Genomic DNA, 16,443 nt, shown 5'->3' on the forward strand with positions numbered 1-16,443 from the left:
GAGACATGTTATTCTTTTCAGTTGGCAAAAATAACCCCGTTCCTACATGAACTATGGCCAGGATTTTGTTCTACGTGCTGCTAAGCTTCCCATGATCACTGTGTGCTCTTTTGTACCTCAGATTCTGAAGTTTAAACAAAAATACTTAATGTTCCTGATATGATCACAGTGAAATTAGCTGTTGTTCATTTTGCTTAATGACTTTCCATTCCATGTTTACTTGAACAATACTTCCAGTGAAGCTGCCTTTTGGCAAGTACCTTTGCTTTGTAAACTCTGGTGATGCCAACAGCAATTCACTTTGCAGAAGTTTACCATATAAATACCAGAAAATTATTACCTAACAAGTGAATAGCTCATTTACAGTACTTTATTCTTGGAAGCAGGGATAATACTTTAATCCTCTCCTTTCCCCTTTTTGGACTTGGAGCTCTTGGCAGCTGCCTTGGCACCAGCTAGCACCCAGCACAGTATGTCACTGAAAGTTACAGAATTAGCAAGTGTGTTTTCAGTAAATAGTTGCAATAATTGCATATATCTTCACCATGCAACTAATAATAAAAGTTTGGGCTTTTAATGACACACATTGACAAAGCAAACTCATTCTTCATAGTATTTCCTTATTAAAGATGAGATGTAAATATTTTTGCACAGTCCCAGAACTGAAGACTGTGACAAATTAATCAAAAAGTTAGGGGAACTAGAACAAACATGTATATTCAGCCTTTAGAAGTGATGCAAATGGCATTGCACCCATTGACACGAGAAGAAGGTACTTGTATAAGCTGATTTCTTTATAAAGAAAAATCTTGTGGATACTGTGGTAGTGATAAGCAACAGTGGTAAGAAAATGAGAAAGTTTATTTTTAATTTTGTACATGATGTCTTTAGAGTACTTGCAAGTCAAGTATTAGGAGGGAATGTGATTTTATAAAAAGCTTTTTAAAAAGAGGAGCAGTATTCAGCCTTGTCAAGTCAAAATGAAGCTCATTATGCTGTTTTATTATATAATCTGGAGAGGTGATATAATTGAGATATTCATGCGGTTTTATGAGCCTTATAGTTAATAACAGCTTATATGGTTACTTCTATATGATCATCATGTTCTTTTCTCATAAGCCAAACCTTTGCTTTTTTCTGTATTTTTCCTATTACTAGTGAAGCAATTTATTTCATTGTTACTATTCGATAGCAGGGAAGGAGCTGATGGAAAAGTTAGAATTGGATGCCAGTGAATGGGGGCTATTTGCAAGAAGCTCACCGTCTCTCCAAGGCTTGGAAATCAGCTACATAAACAGGCTGGGAAACATGTGCCTTCAAAATTAGTGAACTCTTTCTGTGCAGAGTGAGAGCTGGTTTGCATCTTTTGACTTAATAGGGCCCATCCTGCCAAATGTCATCTCGTATTTTCCCTTCTTTGCTTTTGTTGTGAACGGTGTTTGATGTACGAACGAACAATTCATAAATACCTGTGTATGGTGCTGCAATGCTAAACTTCTTATTTACTGAGCAAGTTCTAACCCGTGTCCTCTCCAGTCAAAACAAGAAGAATAGACGTCAGACAAATGCGTGTAGAAGTAGTTTTCTCTGAGGCTATGTATGAGCATTAAAATTAATCACCTCAGCTAAGTCTGCTCTTTACAGCTTCTTGCTTTCCACCATTCAAGATTAAACAAAACTAGTTATTCCAGCCAACCCCAGTTACCTCTTCTGATTTTTTAGAGCAGAGATATTTTTCTGAGCTTCCTTTCCAAGCTCACTGCTGCTCTGAAAGCCAGCTCTGCACTGTAAACTTGCTTACCGCATTCTCTCTACTTTTACTTTTCAGTCTGAGGATTTGACATGCTTCAGCTCAGCATTTCCACCTTGAAGCAAGCAAGCAGTCTTGTTCCCTATCTGTAGCTTTTTGTGTGGGTGTGTGTTTTGGGGGGCGGGGGTGGGTTGGAAGAAGTCCAGATCCATATATTTGGATCTTCACATGTACAGTTTAGATGTGTTTTCACTGTTACTAGGACAGTTACCTCTTAGTTTTCTGTGCCCCAAAATGAGAAACACCAGTTTCTATGCAAAATGTGAACTAGCCATCAGTGCAGCTAAACAATGTAAAATGTTGCAGCTGGTGAAAGTACCAGGCCTACAGAAGGCGGCAGTACATGTAAACATACATGTCAAGGATGTACACAACCTAACTTACATAAAAATGACCTGAATAAAGGTTTCTGTCCTTTTTCCAATTTTATTATTGGTTTAATTAAATATTTTGGCATTTTTTTTCTGCAAGCATTTCTTTCTTTATGCCCATTGGTCATCAGATGTGCAGTAACATTACTACAACTAAAATGCGATCATTTTTTGCATTTAAAGTCGTAGGCGATTTGTGATACAGATATTTTCCCCCCACCTGTCATCTACTATGTCAGGCTAATCTAGGATATCTGTATGAACAGCAAAATTTCTGTTTCTAAATTAGATTTCTGAGTACTCATTACAGTAAAGAGTAGTGACACATGGAATGAATATTCTAGGTGCTTTTAAACAAAATGTCTGTCTCTTACAAGGCTGCCTTTACCTGCAAGAGACTGGATTTGGTCGCCAATATATTCCTCTCTATTTATGCATTCCTTTAGGGAGAGCAGAAGAAAAAAAAAAAGGAGAGGCAAGAATATACTTCAGTTTAAAAATCTCCTTATTATGTGGGCAAATAAGGTAATGGTCCCAGAATTCTTATAAGAAATGCAGTATTTTGTTAAAAAAAAATACAGAAATTAAGTATTGATAATCTTCCCAGAAGATAAGTTATGGAGGCAACTGGAAAATTGTATAGAGCAAGTCTCTTAAATCAGAATGGAAACTGTGGATCTGTTTTGTTTGGTTTTTTCATAATGCTACCTTAAAGGAAGGGAAAGCTGATCTATTTCAACAAAAGGCATCAAACAATTTAGTTTTCATTTATTTTTGTGACTGCAATGCTTGTTTTTAAGTAGTACAAAAGTGTTGCTATTGGGAATTCATTTTTTATAAAGCTGATATCAATGGCATATGTATACAAGGCCAGTCCTTTTATACTTCTGTTCCACTATGAGCATACCTAGCACAAAGTAGTTTAGATTGCTATCTCAATCAAATGTCAAGCAAGTGTTCAGACCATTAAGACTGCAAAGGAATGCACTTTTTTTTTATTTGAAGTTTTTTTAGTTCGTCTTTAAATTTGTTCCTTCATGACTCTTGTTGCTGAGACTATAGTTTTAGAGGAAAAAAAAACTTTTAACTCAAACTTTATCAGGAGATTTTGGTCGTTTTGGGTTTAACAGCTGCTTATGTTCTGTAGTATGCTTCGTAGAGAGTAGCTGTCAGTTTTAAAGAGGAGACTGAAGAAGTTTGGGTACAGGTTGTTGTCATATTTCAGATCTCCTGACTTAGGTGTTCGTGGTGAAATCCAGTCCCTGCCTAAGGACATGGTTTGTATAAAATGTTGTGCAGCATCACTTGGATTCACTATCTGCAAGTCTTGATGCTGTCATTGACAGATTAATTTAGGTGGTTTGATGAAGTATTAGCTGGTTATCTGAAATACTACCTGATGTAACCAAAGAGAGAATAGGCATTTTAGACTCCCATGTCTGTATACAGTCTCCTTGGCCTATGTATGTCCTTTGTTCTTAGTGATTTAGCACCCTTCAATAACCGAGGCTCCTTGCAAGAGCTTCTGTTTGTCCCAACGGATCCTAATCCTGGTGCAGGAATTGCTTCTAACCTAAACAGCTGATTTTGTCTTTTTTTTTTTTTTTTTTTTAAGAATGTCATTTTGATCTCATGAAGCTTTTTTGTTCTCAGTTTTTTGAGGGGGTTTTTGATGGTGGTTTTTTGGTATTTTGGGTTTTTTGCCTTTTTGCATATCTGACTACATATGTGGCCTCAGTTTCAAGTGGCCTGGGACAGAATGTCCCACAGCTATCCGTGGTGTGGCCCCTCTAACACCTCTAGAGTACCTTGCAAATGGATAGGGTGGCACTGGACACAACATGTGTAACACAAGCTCGCTCAGCTGGCATCCTCATTGCATGCTGTCCAGCCAGCCTGTACAGTGGTGAGAGTCAGGCAGTGCCCCTCACCTCCCAGCTACTCTCCCATAGCAAATGAAATAGGGAAAGTTTGGACTGGCACCAGGGCCTGGACCTGAAGCACCGATTATGAAGATCCATGCTGCTTTCTAAGGGCCTCTCTACATTTCAGTCTGATAATACTTGAAAGGGTGGGTGAGCCTTGAAAATTTTTAAGAAAATTCTTGGTGCTTGTTAGAAGAATTGGTCCTTGCTTTCCCAAAAGTCTGTATCCAAGGCATACTGATATGACAGGTCAGCACCTTCTTCTGTTTCCTGGGCAAAATCCCTGGGCTGTCCTTCCCCACTGAGTCTCTAACCAAAGAGGACTGTACAACCACCTCCCAGAAGGCAGTACTGCTCCAGCCCTCCGAGCCCTGTGGTTGGCTAGAGGCTGCCTGCTTCAGTTGACAAAGAGCTCTGTCTTGTGGTTCTCTCTAACATCCTCTGAAACCAGCCTAAGATGCCCAAATTACAGATGAAAAATAAGCAACATCAAAAGGAGAGTCTCTGGATGTGGCCACTTCCCCCCATGTTTGTGGCTTTCACGGTTGGTTGGTTGGTTTGTTTTTCTCTCCTCATCCGATGAAGTTCGGTGTCCCCAAAGTACATTTGGCCATCCTTTTCCACATTATGTGGAATTTGGGCTGTTTGTTTATTCTAACTCCTTCTAGCCTGCAATAATGTCATGCACTTTGAGGTCTGTAAAAGGGCATGTTTCTGTTGCAGAACCAGGCAATTGTTGCTGTGGAGAAAGAGGTCTGTAGTAGAGAGTAAGTATTATGTAGGAACTTGCTCTTCTCATTGCTATTCAGAAGATATTTTAAGAAGTTACAGAGAAAACAGATTAAATTCTGGATTATGTTGGCACTTACTGACCCTGTGATGTATTAATGAAGGGGTTTTGTTGTAGCAGAAGGGCTTTTTCTTTTCTGCAGAAGCATAAAATGCCCCTGGCACAGCTACACTATAAGCATGAAAGTATGGAAGTTAATCTTCGTTTCAGTTTATCATACATAAAATTTACTTTAGATATTAAATTATGTTCTTGGATTTTTTTTTGTGTGTGTGTCTGTGTCTTAATTGTTCAGAATGAATGCTTAAAATTCATCTCACTCTATATTTCAGTGTCTCCTTTCATGGAATAAAATGCCTGTGATTCTCAGCCGCTTTGTTTAGATCCAAGTCACAGCACTATTTCTAACCTGTCATGGGTTTCTGTCTTCTGTTGCACCACAATATTCTAAAGACAAATAACCACAGAAATATTTTTATGTAAATTCTGCAGAAACAACCTCCTTTCATATTTGTAAATTTTAACATGAATATTTATACCAGGATTTCCCTTCTTGTTAGTTCTTTTTTGTAGCATTATAATATATGCAGTTACTAGAAGTACGATGCCAGTATGATAATGATAAACCAGTTTTTAGTCCACTTGAATTATTTTAATGTAATGTCACTGAAATTTAGAATTCTGCACTTAATATGCCAAAGTACTTGTCGACATTGAATCTTGAATAGGAGGAGGTCAGCAATGGGAAGAATGAATTAAGTAAAAGGAGTTGAGTATTAATAATGTTTAACTTTCAAACTGAACTCCCATAACAAATTAAGAAACAGTACTTGTGCTATATCTGGTGACAAATAAATATTCTTTTTTTCCACTGAGTGCGTTGAATTTTTTTGAGGAACTACTTTCCTAAAGTAAGTTTTACACCAAATATGTGCAGGTCTGTGTAAGCAACCACATTGGGTAGTGCTTGTACCAAGGTTTGCTGGTGGCTTATTCAGTGTTTAAATACATGGTTTTCTCAAGAATATTGTGGCTTTTCAACCAAACATAATTGTGGTTATCCAGTCTAAAATGCCTAGAACCAAATAAATAAACCTCTTTCTCTCCACTGTAATAAAAATAAAACCATTTTACAGCATGACAGAGTAATTCTTTGCTGCTGATTGATCTAAGTTAATTGTGAATCCAAATTCTATTCATCTGGCCAGTTGTGGATCCACAGATTACCAGTAATAGAAATCTGCTGTATTACAACTGTATGTATTAACGCAGCTACCATCTTTTTAGTAACATGGAGGCATGCAATGATTTGCCCTGGTTAGAAAATGTTTGCAAGCATATGTTGCATAGGTGAGGATAAGGGCACATAGCTTATTATGTAATTACTACACATGCGGAACTGTTGCTTGATTGTGGGGAAAGTTACTGTTCTGCCACGGCTGGTACGCCAGTGGGCTCATTTTGATGATGCGTTCTCTTAATGTATTAGCTTTAATCTTTGAAGATTTTAGTTAAATCCTGACTGTGCATCACAGGTGAAGAGAGATGCATCAGTTTCCAAGTTCTGAGAAGGCATTTTTCCACATGATAAAGGTTTTGTGCATGTGTGCTTGGTTAGCTGTTGTTGCTTTAGGATGTGCAGCCACACATACACTTGCAGATATGGGTTAACACGTGAATAATACAGACTCTCTCAATCACTGTTTTCCTGTTACATGGCTACTTACAGCTGTTTTGTAAGTATAAAAATTCCACTTATATGAAACGATGCTATTGTTTTCTCCCTTTGAAGAATCATGCAGTAGTAAATGTGGGACACAACAGGGGACAGTCAATGGAAGCTTGCCAGCTGCCATACGGTGCTAATAATGATAATGGCATGCTGCATTGTAAGCTTAAGACTTACAGCAGTTTACGCATGTATTCAGTGTGACCTTACATCGCTGTCACAATTTATAATCATCACATCAATTTATAGAAAGAATTATTCAGTGTTAAGTGTGTTATACATTGAGAACATTTTGGACGCTCTAGGTCTCAAATGTTCTAATACGTCCATCTGGAGCAATAGATTAACAGACCACCATGTGTTAAGAAGGGGTCATGGCAAACATTGTATGTTCTCAGGAGCCATTTTAAAGTCAAGATTAAGACCTACTTAATTTAAAGGAATTGGGAATTGATGTTATCCAGCAAGCACTTAGGACTTGGGTTTTTTATTGGTAGAGTTTGTTGGGGGTTTTTGAGAGGGAGAAGCCAAACCTGTCCTAAAAATATATATATATATATATATATGGCCGTATGCTCTGTATTCATGACATAGTGTCTTGTACGTAGAAATGCATGAAAGTAATAGTGAATAAAAGTTATATTATGGCATATACTGTGTAAGTTATGTGCTTAATCCATCAGTAAGTGTCACATGTACAGGTTTACTCAAAGTTACAAACAGAGAAGATCTAGAGAGATCTAGAACAGAGTTACATACATGCACATAAACGTGAGACTGGTGGGTAGACTGTGATACTCTGAACTTCTGTGGCATTTTCCATAGTACTGTTTATATTAGTCTGGTCTATATTGCGTTTGGCTCTAAAGTATGAATGAGCAGGAGAATAAGTCTTAGTCTTTCAAGCAACATTAATTCATCTAAATATCACCAGCTTCATTTTTATATTAAGCAGTGCAATTTACTGCATCGCTGAGTTCAATAAGTAATTGACCATATTACTTTCTTCAGTTACCACATTACCAGTTTCGGGCAGGGTAATGAATCTTTACTTACTGCCAAGTATTGCTTTCTGTGAAGTTATTGTTCATGATGCTGTCATGCTACACATGCACGTTTATTGCCAGTTTTATCAGCCCTTCAGGACTCAGGATCTGGATAACCAAATGCAGCTGGGCCCCTGAAAGGACGCTACATCTCCTTTCCTATGAGATTTTAGCCATGTCGTGCTGTGTCATCATACCAGCAACCCGCACACCATTGCTCCCATCTAAATATCCTAATTTGTAATCTCTTTCTGGCTTTGTCTGCCATCTTCAGTTGAAACAAATGCCTGTTAGGCCACGGTGGCTAGTGTGATTTTGACTAATGCAATTTCTGTCCTTCAGTCTGTTGGTGTTAATTGCTGCTGTATTTGAAAGGCTGAGCATCTCAAGGTTCTGGTGCTTGGCACACTTCTGGCATTTGGTTAATGAATTTGAGGTGGAAGATGGTGGTAAAGGCAGCTAGTTGCCTCCTTTCATGGTGGAGTAGGAGTTTAAAAGGAAGAAGTTGAAAGTTACTTATCTTATAATTGTTGCATGTCTGTTTGTTCTTGAGACATTGTCATGTAACCTTGGCCAATTTCAAGCAATCACTAGTTGCTTAGTGATGTACTTGGTATGCTTTGAACAAATGTCTAATGGAGCATAGAGTGGAGTACTGTGCCTCTTGCTTTACAATGACCCAGTTTTTCAGGTGTCTGGATTAGGCCAGTCACGATTGACTTGGTATTGAAATCTCAACATAGTATTTTTAATTAATTTATATGTTTAAAACCTGTAAAATACATTGGAGTTATTCTAAAATGTACTTCTTGTCTTTGCTTCCATAGTACCAGGATACAAATATGCAAGGTGTGGTGTACGAATTGAATAGCTACATAGAACAGCGCCTGGATACAGGAGGAGATAACCAACTACTTCTGTATGAACTGAGCAGCATCATTAAAATAGGTAAGAAGGAGAATCAGATGTCTCTGAGCTTTTACTTGGCATCAGTGCACATCACATTTCTTAGGTAGTTTAATTAATAAAGACAGGAATTGAGGGATTGATTTTCAAGGCCAGATTGGATTGGGTTTTGAGCAGCCTGGTCTAGTGGAGGGTGTCCCTGCCTATGGCAGAGGGGTTGGAACTAGGTGATCTTTAATGTCCCTTCCAACTGAAAACATCGTATGATTTGGTAGTAGTGTTTTCTTTGGATGTTCTGTCGGTATGAACTTACTTTGCCTTCTGTCCCTCAGCGAATCCCTGACTGAACTTAAGTGAATTTCATCTTTGTAAAGAGTTGTAAGTCATAGAATCATTTAGGTTGGAAAAGGCCTTTAAGATCATGAAGTCCAACCATTAACCTAACACTGCCAAGTTTACCACTAAACTGTGTCACTAGGCTGCTTATCTACACGTCTTTTAAGTACCTCCAGGGATGATGACTCCACCACTTTCCTGGGCAGCCCATTCCAATGCTTGATAACCCTTTCAGTGAAGAAATATTTCCTGATATCCAATGTAAACTTCCCTGGTGAAACTTGAGGCCATTTCCTCTTGTCCTATCGCTTGATACTTCGGAGAAGAGACCGACCCCCACCTCGCTACAACCTCCTTTCATGTAGTTGTAGAGAGGGATAAGGTCTCCCTTCAACGTCATTTCCCCCAGGCTAAACAACCCCAGTTGCTTCAGCCACTCCTCATTAGACTTGTGCTCTAGACCGCATACCAGTTTCGCTACCCTTCTTTGGACCCACTCCAGTGTCTCAATGTCTTGTAGTGAGCGGCCCAAAACTGAACCCAGTATTTGAGATGTGGCCTCACCAGTGCTGAGTACAGGGGCACTTACCTACTCCTGCTGGCCACACTGTTTCTGATACAGGCCAGGACGCTGTTGGCCTTCTTGGCCACCTGGGCACACTGCTGGGTCACGTTCAGCTGGCTGTTGACCAGCACCCCCAGGTCCTTTTCTGCCGGGCAGATTTCCAGCCACTCATCCCCAGGCCTGTAGCACTGCGTGGGGTTGTTGCGACCCAGCACTTGGTCTTGTTGAAGCTCATAGCATTGGCCTCAGCCCATCGATCCAGCCTGTCCAGATCCCTCTGCAGAGCCTTTCTACCGTTGGGCAGATCAACACTCCTGCCCAACTTGGTGTCATCTGCAAACTTACTGAGGGTGCACTCGTTCCCCTTATCCCAGATCATCAATAAAGATATTAAACAGAACTGATCCCAATACTGAGCCCTGGGGAACACCACTTGTGACCAGCTGCCAACTGGATTGAATTCCATTCAGCACCACTCTTTAGGCCTGGCCATCCAGCCACTTTTTAACTCAGTGAAGAGTATGTCCATCCAAACTGTGAGCAGCCAATTTCTCCAGGAGAATGCTGTGGGAAACAGTGTCAAAGGCTTTACTGAAGTCCGGGTAGACAATATCCAAAGCCTTTCCCTCATCCACCAAGCGGGGTCACCCTGTCATAGAATGAACCAAAGAATAGACTATTCTGATTACAATGGTGTTGCAGTGTCAATATTGCAAGTAAAAAGAAAATAAATCTGTCAGTAATATCGTTTGATATGCTTGAACTCCTTTTGAAAGAAAACGGAGATGTTCCTGAAAGAGGGCGTATCTTCTGTGTGATCTCAAATTACATTCAGTTAAACAACAATTTTTTTCTATCTGATGTAAGTACCTTTTGTGGTAAAAAAATGCTACACATGGTCACAAGTTAAAAAATAAAACCAAAAAAAATTCCCAATAATGGTATAAGTGTAATTCTGCTTCTTTTTAGCCAGAGTGGATGTACTCAGACTTTAATAGGAAATACCAGTACCTTTGTTCAGTATAGCTTTCAGTAAACTCTTTTGAAAAGCTTTACCATCCCTGCTACTTTATCATTTTGTAATGATGAGCAATAGTTCTGGTTTATATACATGATGTTCTAAAAGGACTACTGTTTGCTGATTTTGCTTAAGTGGTTATTTGGATATTGATGTCCACCTCACAGCAAATTAGAGTGGATTTTGTTAATACACAGCAAGCGGGAAGCTATAGGAGACAGTCTGCTTACCTTTTACAATTTTTTTTTCTTTTGTGAAGCAGATGAGTTTTGGGGTTTTTTCTACTTCCTTTACAGTGCTTGTTTGCCTCTTAACTGAGTGTGCTTACATACTACAGCTGAGGGATTTAAAATCTGAATGCAAATTACCATGCCTTGAACTCTCACTGGTGTAACTCAGTTGACAATAAGCAAGTAACTACACAGTAGGATTTTTTTTTCCTTTTGTCAATGAAATGCAGAAAGCCAATTGATTTGATCACACACAAGTATAATCACTCCCCTGAAATGAACTAAATGGATTCTTACATTCATTCATAAAACCTGGGTATCGGATACATAAATTTACTGGTTAGAAAGTTTATTAACTGTTGTAAAGACCGACTTACACTCAAAGTATCAAAGCCTGTTGTGTAAAGTGGGGTAAAAAACATTGACTGCTATATCCTCTTCTGATTTTGAGAGTCTTTATTTTAGCAATAAGTTATGATGACTGGTTGACTTTAAACTTTTGAGATTTTAAGAAATTCGACTTTACCCTGTTTCATATAACAATCTGAATCTGGCAGAAATCTGACAAGTATAAATTTTCTGGTGTGTGTCAGTGTTTTTAATATGGGCAGGTGCAGAAAACAGAAACAGTTTGTTTTGAAACACATTTTTATGGTAATATTTGCAACATTTTAGTTTCCCATAATTTTCTATTTTAAGGCAAGGACTTTGTATCCTTTGGTATAGCTTGCAATCTACTAATGATATTTATTTTACTCATGGAAATTATAATGTTGTCTGGCTGATTATATTGTAAATAGTTGTTCTTATGTTACTTCTATACTGTCATATGAATTAATTTGAATTTAGAGACATTAGACCTTGGAATAGGAATAATATGTATAAAGAGGTTGCTTCTAATTATCTTTTAGACTGTAGTAAATGACAATGGGGAAAACAGGAGTTATCTCGTACCTCTAACTTTGTAAAGTCTGGGAAATTTCAAGGGACACAGAAATAGACCTTTGCCTTTAGAATCTTAGATGTTTGTCCTGAGTGGAATTGAATCTGTGGTTTTCCCTCAGAGATCTTGTATGAATTTGATTTCCCCTTGTGAGTACAATTATTTCTTTTATTATTGCTTTGGCAGCTACAAAAGCTGATGGATTTGCACTGTATTTCCTGGGAGAATGCAATAATGTAAGTATACTGGATTAAGATTTTCTGTACAGTGCATTTTCCAGTTTGACAATGATATTTTGATTTTATTTTGCATGCCGTTTAGCAGGAAATATTACCTGAGTACTGAATATTAGCTTTGTTATCTTTATTTCTGTAAAATAGAAGTTTATTGAACATGGTGGTAAAGAAGAAATATTTCCTGCCTTTAGATACTTGGCTTTTTAATTTTTCTTGAAGGTTTGGCAGTAATGCTGTTGTTTCTCTGACCATGGCAACTTAACTTGTGATTTGGCCCCGTTATTAATTGTCTTTAATGAAGAGAAAACTTAACTTAGATTTACTCTTTGCACAGCCAATTCTTTTCATCTGGTTTTCTCTCTGATGTTTTTTAAAAATGTTACCAGGTCTTCTGTTAACTTCCAGCTGCAACTTGATAGTGAGATAATGTGAATTTCAGATGTAGATTTTTGTCAGCATAAAATAAACCTTACATTTAAAATTTATGAATGAAGCTAGTTTCTGATTTAATAATTTGAATAACAGTGAGTCCAATATTTACTCGTTTGTTATTTGGCATTTAGAACACCATTACATATTTTTCTGTCCAAATCAATTTTTAGTTACCCTTGTTATATATAGTTACTTAAAATGGCTACCAAGAAGAAAATGCAGTTCATACTTCAGTCAGTTCTGTCAACTTAAAAATCACAATTTGTCAGAATTTTTTATGTCTTTTATTGGTTCAAGATACAAATTCTTACTGAAAAATGACTAGAGAGGAAAATATTTTTCTCATTGTTTTTGTTTCCTTACTTTACACAGCCAGTTTTAACCGTTTATTTTTATATAACCCATTAGCTAATTTCCTTTGCTCCTTGTGAAATAATTGAATTCAGAAAAAGGGAAAGAATGATGTTTTTGAAATAATGGAAACAGGATTGGAGATGTACAAACCTGCAGGTGACTTGAGCCTTGCCTGAGAATATTTTTTACTTACTCAAAAAGATAGCATCGACTTTGAAGGATGTGGAAGAAGTTCCATACAGAAATTTCCTAAAAGAAAGGGAAATGGGGTTTGCATTTTTTAAAATTCAGTGATTGTTCCGTATAATAAAGCTAACTCATTTTATTATTCGAAATTTGGATCTGTTCTGAATGAGTTCTTTAAGTATGTAAATAGCATGTAATTTTTAATAACCTTTTCACTGAGGTGAGGGGTGTAAATTAGCGTGTTGTTCATCCTTTATGAGTGCAATTTTTTGGTTCTCATTAGTAGGTGACAGCATCCACTGTCATGGGTGGGGGGTGATGCAAACGGTCACTGAGGAGCTTGCTCCTGCTGCCGAAGGCAGGAGCTTGCAGGAAGTGCAGCCATCCGTTCTGAATGCGCAGCACTGGCCGGCTTCAGTGGCAGTAGCTGCATGCCAGCTGAGCATGGTCATCTCTAAATGCTTTGTAAAAGATTACGGTAAAATTGGCTTTACAGCTTGAGACCTAGAGAATTTTTACTATGGTGAGGTTTTTCCTATTAGAGTAGTGTCCCATAATATGGGGTTCCTCCCAGTCTTCTGATACCTTGAGGGCCTGGGCACTTTATGACCTTCTGCCTTTTTTTTTTTTTTTTTAGTAGTCTATTAGGCAGTTGAATCTATTTGCTTCCCAGTATAACTCTTTGCTGAACTAAGTTCCAACCACTAAAAACACACATTGACTTTATTAACCACTGCTGTGTAGCTGCATCTCCCAAAATGGAATGTTCTTCATGTAGTTATTATAGAGACTGATCCCAAGTCCTTTGAAGTTAGTGTAAGATTTTCCGTTCACATTAGTGGGCTTTGGGCCAAACTCATGTTCATAGTCTTTTTAACTAAATGGTAATGCATTAGCCTACTTTTTATAAGAAATTGTCATTGAAAATTAGTTTGGATATCTTTGTCTCTTGAATATTTAATTTAAAGCATGTGTCCAAGTGAGATTAACCATTGTCCAGCAAATACTGTCAATGTATTTTAACTTTTATTAAATATCTTTTTTTAAATGAGAGCAAAATGATTCTGCATAGCATAAATGGCAGGAAGGAGCTAATTCTTTAAGATGAAGTTTCAAAAATGGTAAAAATCTGTATCATTAGCCCAGACAAAGTAGCTGCTGAACACCTATGGCCACATGTTGAAGAATGGCTTCTATTTTTTGGTGGCTTAATTTTTTGATGCTTGGTTTCTGACTTAAATTTCACAAATTCAGCAAAACTTTTTTTTCCAATTTTAGCGTTTGGCTTTTTGTTTGTTAACTTGAGAAGTATACATAAATCTGCTTTTATTTATCCAGTCATCAGCCTCATGTTTCAGACCTAGACCTGATGTAACGGTTATTTCCCCCATGCTTTCAAAGAAAGAATTTGTGCCTGAATACAGATTTTCTGGAGTGTGTGTAGATGTCTTTTTGAGAATTAGATACTGGAGGGGATTGTGTAAGAATGGAGGAATCCTGTTAACAAGCATATACTTACTTTCTCCCAAATGGTTTTGTAACGTTTAGTGATGTATGTTCTGACTATATTCTGTAATGGAACTTAGGATCAAATTGGAAGCAAAAGCATTATCTCTACTTCATTTCAGCTCCCACTGTAAATGTGTTTGGGTATGCCTGTTTGAAGAAATCTGAATTTGAGAATCTTGACGTGTTAATCTCACCTAAGGAATGTTTTTCCAATATGAGCTTTCCATAACTACCTTTAGCCTAGATTAAATAGTGAGTTTCTAATTAAGATAGAAGATAACTTCCTTTTACAGAAATTCTAGATATTTACAAAATGAAAAGCAGCAAATGATTACTGCATACTGTGTGCTATTATTTCTTAATAATGAGAGAATTGCCATATCGTTGCAATTTATTTTTTTTTCATCAGTTACTGAGAATTCACTGTAAATCTTTCTTTGGTGCAATTTTTAATATGCCAGCACTTCCCTTACGTGAAAACTGTATTAGAACTGAAAGCAAATTTGTTCAATGTGAAGGAAAGCTCTAGATTAGATGGTCGTTTTCTTTTTGTAAAACAAAGATCATACACTTGCCTTTAAAGGAGGACCTTGTTTTAGAAAAAAAATCCTTTGGAGTTTAACAGCACAAATGTGAGTTTATTAAAATAGCTGTCCATATATAAAGTTCCTTTATGGCCTTATTTTCTTTCTTTCTATTGAAGTATACAAAACTTTATCTTGACTTCTATTAGAGTTGGATAACAGCATAAGGACAAGGTAGTTTTTGGCTGACAGGTCAGGTCAAATGCCTTCAGGATCTTGGGTGAATTTGCTTCAAATGGAAGAGGCCACACCAATTGCAGATTACAGTGCATTTCTTTATGCAAGTATTACTCATAACTAGTGCCAGAATGGCTGTGGCCAGTTCAGTTATTTAGCAACCTTCTGGTTGTTCATACTGCTTGGGAGCACTAGCACTGATCGCATTCCTTGCTAAGGGTGTCCTGATAGTATGATTCCGCTTTTCAACGGATTGCCCCCAAGCAAGTAAGTACCACCTGCATGCCCAACTCCTTCCTTCCCGGTAAAGTTGCCCTGTCTATCAGAATCTGGTTTTGCATATGCTATTTATACATGTGGTAGAACGCATTGCAAAATACTCAGATACTAGAAACAATATAGCTTCCTCATCAGGGTCAAGTGATCTGAACAGAACTGTGCCCACACTGCCTCTGGTTCTTGAGCTTTCTCTATATCTAAGACATTATTTTTGTCCATGCGTTAGTGCAGTTATGCAAATAAAATTATTTATTCTTAAGGTGCGTCACAGCCATTTTGCAAATACTGTATGTTGGAGACGAGAAACACTTCAAAATCAAACAGGAGTGTTTCACAACTCTGCAGCAAAGTCTTGACTTTATTTTAGTTTTCTGTTTTATTCCTTACGGGGATGAATATATAGTTCATAATTCTCATGTTCTGACCTTAATTGAATATCATCCTCAAACATGACCTAAAGGATTTACTGAAATCCTCGTATTGGATTGTGTGTGTGTATGTGTGTAAATCAGTGTGCCTAAGTACCACACTAGCTGGGCATGGATTTAAGCCCGTAAGCCAACATCTTTACAAGGCAATATGTCTAAAATACTTATCACAGCTACAGAGTTTCTAACATATTACTGTATTATCTGACTATTCAGATACTTCTTGTTTATAGTCCTTATTTGAGTAATCTGCCTCATGATTGTATTGTGATTCCTACGTAAAGATGTATGACTTTGAATTTAATAGGCATACACTTAAAATAGCTTTTATAAGATCTTGTGAGTGTTACTTAGTTCCTGAAACTGCAAATTGTCTTGACAAACAGATCATCCTTGCTTCAGATAAAAGTTTCCAATAGCTTTATTGTAAGAAATAATTCTGTGAGGCCGCAAATATGTGCACATACTTTGTGCTTTGGGATTTATCTTATTAAGCTATTCTAGAATTTCTGATCCTGCAGAAATTGTTGTATCTTGATGTGCAGTGCCACCTAGTGTATTTATGCGGTGGGTGATTTCAATTATTGAG

At 37.5% G+C, this 16,443-nt stretch overlaps 1 protein-coding gene across 1 annotated transcript in view; it reads left to right on the forward strand.

Moving 5' to 3' along the window:
• The window catches only part of PDE10A (phosphodiesterase 10A), a 193,279-nt gene that overhangs the window by 117,537 nt on the left and 59,299 nt on the right, over positions 1–16,443 (forward strand). The window contains exons 4-5 of the mRNA XM_086461062.1: positions 8,499–8,619; positions 11,856–11,905. Coding sequence (XP_086317188.1) covers positions 8,499–8,619; positions 11,856–11,905 — 171 coding nt within the window. The remainder of the gene's footprint in view (positions 1–8,498; positions 8,620–11,855; positions 11,906–16,443) is intronic.

Source organism: Leptosomus discolor, chromosome 2 (genome assembly GCF_034619465.1).
Source record: "Leptosomus discolor isolate bLepDis1 chromosome 2, bLepDis1.hap2, whole genome shotgun sequence".
Taxonomy (NCBI): Eukaryota; Metazoa; Chordata; class Aves; order Leptosomiformes; family Leptosomidae; genus Leptosomus; species Leptosomus discolor.